Source organism: Propithecus coquereli, unplaced genomic scaffold (genome assembly GCF_000956105.1).
Source record: "Propithecus coquereli isolate 6110/MARCELLA unplaced genomic scaffold, Pcoq_1.0 Scaffold438, whole genome shotgun sequence".
Classification (NCBI taxonomy): domain Eukaryota; kingdom Metazoa; phylum Chordata; class Mammalia; order Primates; family Indriidae; genus Propithecus; species Propithecus coquereli.
Window position 1 is genome coordinate 2095730 of NW_012150152.1, and position 8147 is coordinate 2103876.

The following is an 8147-nucleotide window of genomic DNA, read 5'->3' on the forward strand; positions in this document are numbered from 1 at the left end:
GGGAACCAAGGGCAACACACGTAACCTAAACATCTGTACACCCATAATTTGCTGAAATAAAAAAAAAAAAAGGGTTCATATTATAAAAAAAAAAAAAGTAGAAATTGACTTCTTTACTGTAGACTACCAATGAGAGCATTTCTGTCAGGTTTGTGATGCATAACTCCATGTTCTCTTTCTTATTCTTCTTTGTCAGTCACATCAACCCCATGGATCCTGGGAACGATACACAAATCGCAGAATTTATTCTTCTGGGATTTTCAGAGGACCCAGAACTGCAACGCATTCTCTTTGGGCTGTTCCTGTCCATGCACCTGATCACTGTGCTCGGGAACCTGCTCATCATCCTGGCCACTATCTCAGACTCCCACCTGCACACCCCCATGTACTTCTTCATCTCCAACCTGTCCTTTGCTGACATCTGTTTTGTGTCCACCACTGTCCCAGAGATGCTGAATGTGCAGACACAGAGCAAGGTCATATCTTACGCAGGCTGCATCACCCAGATGTACTTTTTCTTGCTCTTTTTAGGATTGGACAACTTCCTCCTGACCGTGATGGCCTATGACTAGTTTGCGGCCATCTGTCACCCCCTGCAGTACATGGTCATCATGAACTCAGGCTCTGTGGGCTGCTGGTTCTGGTGTCCTGGATCATGAGTGTCCTGAATTCCTTGTTACAAAGCTTAATGGTGTTGCCACTGTCCTTCTGTGCAGAGTTGGAAGTCCCCCACTTTTTCTGTGAACTTAATCAGATAATCCTCCTTGCATGTTCTGACACCTTTCTTATTGACATGGTGACGTATTTGGCAGTAATATTGCTGGGTGGTGGATGCCTTACTGGGATCCTTTATTCTTACTCTAAGATAGTTTCCTCTGTACGTGCAATCTCCTCAGCTCAGGGAAAGTATAAAGCATTTTCCACCTGTGCATCCCACCTCTCGGTTGCCTCCTTGTTTTATTGTACATGCCTAGGGGTGTACTTCAGCTCTGCTGCTACCCACAGCTCACACTCCAGCGCAACAGCCTCAGTGATGTACATGGTGGTCACTCCCATGCTGAACCCCTTCATCTACAGTCTGAGGAATAATGACATAAAGAGGGCTCTGAAATGATTTTTCAGAAGGGTGCAATGAAAGGGCCATTTTTCAAGTCGTGCCATTGATTTCAGAGCTCTAAGCCTCAGAGCCAGAAACTGTGATTCAATAATCAGATCATTGAAGTAGATTTTGCTCCTCCTATTTATTTTCTGGAGTTTCAATTTCTTTGATCTCAACTTCTTTATTGAATTCATGCCATTCCTTCATAAAGCTTTCTGCTCTCTCATATCCAACTCTTTTGTCCTCTGTCATTTTCCTACTTTCCTGATGTTATTCACAAACTACAGTCAGAAACAAGTTATACGTTCCTATTTGTCTCATATACTGGTGAGTTAGTTGTACTAGTCCTACAAAATCAGCCACCCTTGACAACTATAAGGGCATTAATAAAACTTGAATGTAGATGAATGAAAGACCACAGTTTTCTACTTTTGACTCCATCATTCCTTTCACTATCACCACCTTAGTTTCTCCTCCTGATAATGCAAACTATAACATAGAAGTGAGTTTTACAGGTGATCATGGCATTTTATTTTCCCCAGTGGGATCCTGTGCTCTTTTCATCTCAGTTTCCACGGTGTCTTCCATATTCCCTGTAAAGAGTAGGAAGTCAAATATTGCTTATCAAATATATGTTCCAAGTGTGCTCTACACAGAAAGAGAGATTGGCATGAATCAATTGACTCTATAATGCCTTAGAGTCAGACATGACCTTAAATAGGGCAGAGTAAGATTTTCAGCCACACATTGAATGACCATGGAAGATTTGTTTTGATGATGTACATCTACTCATCGAAGTGCGGAAACTTGATGTCCATTGTGACATTTTTTTCATGCCAGTGAAGGATTTGGTGCCATGGTCTGTATTATTTTATTGTGTCATCTTGCTGTTTCTCCTTAAAATATTCCAGTGCTACATACAAGTAAGACTCCTACCATTGTCCTAACACACATTTCCCCTTTAAAGAATTTTGTCACAAGCATTGAACTGTAAGTAAATGCACAATATGTCTTATTACCTCATCTTCAGTTGCCTTATTCCTTTGACTCTAAACTGTCTTCAGTCTTCATGATCAAAAATGACTCATGCAAGAGCTTGAATTTCTGCTTTGAACTTCAACTTTCTAGATATTCTTGAGTAGAATATATAAATAGTAGAGGAGCTTAAAAGAATCTAAAAATTCCTGATGTAACTATCTGGAACCAGCATGAGGGCAACAGGTATAATAACCTGAGTACAACAGAGCTTAGCCTGTTAGACTCTCAAGCACTTTGATCCCTGCACAGTGGCCTAGGAGGAGGTTTCTCTTCCACATCACAACCTCCTGCCTCCCAGGAGGAGAGCGATGCCAGACTCACTTCCTGACCCAAGATGCTTTCTAATGTCACAGTGAGCTTAGTTGACAGATAGCTATTACATAGTCACAATAGCTGCTGTCCATTGAACATATGTATACATCAGACAACTTCCAATAAGCTGCAAAATATTACTTATCACAAGAATGGAAAAACAAGCACCACAAGTACTCACCATTAATTTGGTACTAATCGATCAATACACTTGCGCATATGGAAGTAGCATTCACTGGGGATCAGGCAGGTGGAAGGGGAGGATGGGATGGGTAAATTCACACCTAATGCGGTACGTGCCGTCTGATGAGTGGGCATGCCTGTAGCTTTGACTCAGGTGGTGCAAAGGCAACTTATGTGACCAAAGCATTTGTAACCCTATAATATTTTGAAATAAAAAAACTAAATTAAAGAATATTACTTACTTTTCACATGAACTCCATAAAGAAGGTGGAATTTCTAAAAGTTTCACTTCCTCCCCTGGGAAAAGTGCTTGAGAGGCACATGTAAAATGGTTTATGCAAAAGCTGAGCTACCACGTCCAAGGGTTCGTCCTCCTGAAGTCAGACATGAGGCGTGTGGTAGGATTCCTGGTGGAAAAGGCCTCCAGATAATTATACCTCACGCTCACATTGGACCACATGCAGCCTTGATGCTCAAAGAGTGGTTCACAGAGCAGGTTGAGCAGCATTAACACCGACGGAGAAATAGTTACAAATGCAGAGTGTCTTGACATATGCTGATTGCCCCACATAAGAATCTACACTGGAACAATACCCTCAAGTGAATCATATACATATTGCAGTTGAAGAAGTCCTGGACTAAAATACTCTCTCAACCTCCCGAGTATTAACAATTTTGTAAAATATTTTTGTGTTGTGGGCTTGTCTGTCCGTGGTAGGACAGTGAATAGTGTACTTGAATCCATTAGTTGCAGTAGCACATCCCAGTCGTGAAAATCAGAAATTTTACCAGACATTGCCAAGTGGCTCCTGCAGGTACGATCATCCCCTGGGAGAACCACTGACCTGTAGAACTGCAGTCATTTTGATGGAGATCTACTGAAGCTCATCCGTGACTCAACTTGCAACTTTGGGCACGTCACTTCATGTGCTGAGCCCAAATCCTAATAGTGTGACCTCATAGAATGGTACTGTATTAAAATAAGACACATTAAATGAGACAAACCATATAAGATTACAACTTCAGTCCATAGTTCATGCAAAGGTCTAAATATATCTCATGTAATTGCCAAATACTTAAAAAGTGAAGGATTAAAAGACAACTCCTTCCTTATTTTATAAACATAGACTTCCTAATTGCTTTGTTAAAAGCATCTTGAAGCCAGGACTGTAGTACGTACCCATGGTTTTATAGCAAGTGAATACACTCTTCTTCCTTGTAGGAGAAGGAATAGCAATCTTCTGCAGATGTCAATGGCTGTGTCCCCATGGCAAGTCAATACTTAGAAGATCCAATTGAAAGAGAAGGAGACATAGGGGGAGGAGCCAAGATGGGGGACGAGAAAAGCCACCAGCCAGAGTGTCTCTGCAAAAAAGACAGATCTTAGAAGAAAGTGAAAAAAATAAACAAGCAGAGAAACACAGATCGGGTGAGGGTCGGAAGGAAGGGTGCCTGAAACTACAGGAGACTCCATGGGAAGACGTTGTGGAGGTGAACTGGAAGGAGAAAGGTCCCTGAGAGGCTTGGAGACCAGCGACAAAGGTAGGTGGAGCAGATAACTTTCCCTTCCCTTGCATCTCGGACTGTTGGTGGGCTCCTGAGCAGTTGGAGAGACCTGCCAACACGAACCCAGAGACGGCTGCCACCAGTGAGTGGTGGTCTCTTGCGGACACGGTGCCGGGCTCCCAGCTCCCTCCGGGCACCTCCCCATGCACAGACCTGAGCCTATCAGCAGATGCCATATTGCTCCATTCTCTCCTTCCCCTTTCTTACCCGTGGGTGCCCAGAGAGACAATTTAGTCATTACACGGAGGCATCTCCAAGGAATGGGACCTTTCCTTTTGGGGCCCTATAGCAGACTGAGGGGTACTCAGACTGTGAGCTCCCTACCCGCCAGCCCTCCCAGGTGCTGCTTGCCTGATGACTCCAGGAGAGCAGAGAAAATCCCAAGGTGGAGTGAAATCAATCCAGCTTGGGCACCCTGTAGGTGATTCAAGACCAGCACCCCTCCCCCTGGTAGGGTCAGGCATTGAACTCCAGGGCCCAGGGGACAGGCCTGCAGACCAGACCCCGTACACCCAGGTCAAGATCGCACTGCCTCGGGGCACAGAAGGGAGATCTGTGAAAGAGCCTACTGAGGAGTGTGTGCCTTCAGGGGCAGATCAGCGTGCCTGAGTGGCTACCCTCCTCCCAAAAGAGAGCTGTGCACCCAGCTCAGGCTGAGATCCTGGGTAGAGAACCTCCCGGCCCACATCATGCCCAAGGAAGATTCATCGGCCTGAGGTCCTGCTTGCTGGCAGAGGCCTGGGAGAGGCCACGGAGAGGGGGAGGGTGGAGGCGAGCGAGACCTGCTCCAGAGAGCGGGTCTCAGACAGCCCCAGCCTCTAAGCCAAGACTTTCAGCTGAGTGGAGCCATTTCAGCCCCTCCTGGCAGCTTTGCACAGAAGCAAAGAACAGACTTTTGACCCTTGCTAGCAGCATCTGTGGAGCCTGAGGGAAGGCTTACCCAACCCAGACCCGCTCTGCCCAGACTCATTCCCAGATCTGACCCCACTGAGGTGGAGAATAAGGACACACCTGGAAGTCCCAGGGCCCCACCTGCCGCCCGATACATAAGAGGGCCTTCCAGAGGAACAAGAGCTGGTTACAGGATCCAAAAACATCACTGCAGCTCACTCCTCCCAGGAAGTGCCACCTACCAACAGGGAGGTCATTCTGCGCACCCTTTTACTGCATCTACTGATTCATCATAAAGGGTGTGGTTGAATCTCACCCACAAATACCACCTAATGGCTCAGAGACTAAATAGTGTATGTCATTATCCAAATGAAAATCTAAAGGCAAGAAGGAACAACTGATCCAGATGGCAGAAACCACTGAAAGAACTCTGGAAGTATGAAAAATTAAATGGAAAGCACAGCCCCAAAGACGAACAACAGCGCCCTAGACCTAGTTCCTAACCTAGCGCTGATGCTAAACCTAGCCCTGGGCGTAAACCTCGCCTTAGCCTTAACACTAAACCTAACCCTAAAGCTGGCCCTAAAACTAACGCTAGCCCTAACCCTAAACCTAGCCTTACCCCTAACACTAGACATAACCCTGATGTTAACCATAACCCTAACCCTAGCCCTAACCATAGCCCTAATCATAACCCTGACCATAACCCTAACACTAGCAGTAAAATTAACCTAACACTAACCTGAACCCGAATCCTAACAATGACCCTAACCCTAACACTGGCAGTAATCCTAACCCTAACCCTAACCGTAATCCTAACACTAGCCATAACTTTATGCTGGCCTTAACCCTAAACCGAACCCTAACAATAACCTTAACCCTAACCCTAAACCTAACCCTAAACCAAGCGCTAGCCCTAACCGTAAACCTACCCCAACCCTAACTTTAGCCCTAAACCTAACCCTAATTCTAACCCTAGTGAAAAGCCTCAACCTAGCTGTATTATTAACTGTTATCCTAAACCTAGCCCTAAACTGAACTGTAAAGCTAACCCCAACAGTACCACTAAGCCTAACAATAATGCTAATCCTAGCCCTAGGCCTATACCTATCCTTAGCCCTAAAATCAATCCTAACACTAAACCTAAACTTAAAGCTAAAACTAGCCGTAACCTTAACGCTAAAGCTGGCCCTAAACCTAACATTAGCCCTAGCCCTAACCATAGCAGTAATCATAACACTAACCCTAACCCAAGACTGAGGGCTAAACCGAGCCTTAGCCTTAAAACTAATCCTAGTCCTAACCCTAATGCTAACACTAGCCCTAATCCTAAACCAAACCTTAACCCTAACCTAGACCTAAACCTAACGCAACCCCTAACACTAGCCTTAAAGCTAAGCCTAAACATAGCCCTAACCCTAACACTAGCCCTAATCCTATCCCTAGCCATAACCCTAACCCTAGACTTAACCTTTACCTTTTCCCTTTCCCTAAACTTAGCTCTAGCTATAACCACACATGCAGCTGTAACCATAGCCCTAGCCCTAACCTTAGCCCTGGCATTACTACTACCTTAACACTAAACTTAAGAGAAATATCTATAAGCAATATCTTCTAATGTTTTGAAATGTTTGATAAGAAAAAGAACACACTGCTTCAGTTCACAGAGTTATGGAATTGTGTAGACAACCGATCGACCTTATTTCCCTGACTCAATATGAGTGTTTTCATATGGAACTCCTTTCCAGGTGAAAATCACACTCTTGTTACGGAATGCCTTTCCTGCTTTCATAGAAGCATGTAAGGTGCATATGAGAATGAGTTTCTACAACTGTAAAACCCTAGACCTTGTCCTAAACCTAGCACTAATGTGAAACCTAGCCCTAGGCCTAAACCTAGCCTTATCCCTTACACTAATCCTAACCCTAACCCTAACCCTAACCGAAAAGCTAAACCTCATCCTAGGAAAAAACCTAACCCTAACCCCAACCCTAACACTGGCCCCAACCTAACTCTAACACTAAACCTACACCTAAACCTAGCCCTAACCCTAACAGTAGCCCTCACTCTAACACTAGCCCTAACCCTAGCCCTCTCAGTAAGCCTACCTCTAATCCTAAACTTAAAGCTGACCCTAAACCTAACCCTACACCTAAACCTAACTCTAGACCTAAACTTAACAGCAATGATAACCCAAATCCTAGACCTAGCTCTAAACCTATCCTCTGTCCTAACATCAATCCTAGAACTAACCCTAAACCTAACCGTAACCCTAACACTAGCCATATCGATAATGCTAAAGCCATCCCTGTCCTCACCCTGGCCCTAACCCTAACCCAAGCCCTAACACTAGCCCTAACCCTAACCCTAACTGTAACCATAACGGTAACTCTAACCTTAGCTCTAACCCTAACTCAAAGCCTATCCCTAAACCTAAATCTAGCCCTATCAACAACCCTAGCCCTAAACCTAACCATAGCCCTAACCGTATTCCTAGCCCTAAACCTAACGCTAAAGCTAGCCCCAACCCTAACCCTAGACCTAACCCTAACCCTAGACCTAAGCATGACTTTTACCTTAGCCCTATTCTTAGCCCTAGCTTAAACCACAGCTATCGCTGTAACTATACCCCTAGCTCTAACCTTAGCCCTAGCACTAGCATGACCACTAACCTTAAAACTAACCCTAAGAGAAATATCTACGAGTAATATCTTCTTATACATTGAAATCTTTGATAAGAAAAGAACACACTTAGCTGGAATGCATTCTACTAAGTGAAGTATCCCAAGAATGGAAAAACAAGCACTACATGTACTCACCATCAAATTGGTATTAACTGATCAACGCATAAGTGCACATATAAGAATAACATCTATTGGATGTCAGGCAGGCGGGAGGGGGAAGGAGGGGACGGGTATATGCATACACAAAGAGTGTGATGCGCACCATCCGGAGGAGGGACATGCTTGAAACTCGGACTTGGGGGGGGGAAGGGCAACATACGTAACATAAACATCTGTACCCCCATAATATGCTGAAATAAAAAAAAAAGAAAAGA

At 44.6% G+C, this 8147-nt stretch overlaps 1 protein-coding gene across 1 annotated transcript; it reads left to right on the forward strand.

Moving 5' to 3' along the window:
• Nucleotides 1-209: 209 nt before the first annotated feature.
• On the forward strand, nt 210-1114 carry LOC105818126 (olfactory receptor 7A10-like). The gene is given in 2 exon segments (XM_012654005.1): nt 210-615; nt 618-1114. Coding segments are annotated over 2 exon segments (903 nt in total).
• The last annotated feature ends 7033 nt before the right edge of the window (nt 1115-8147 follow it).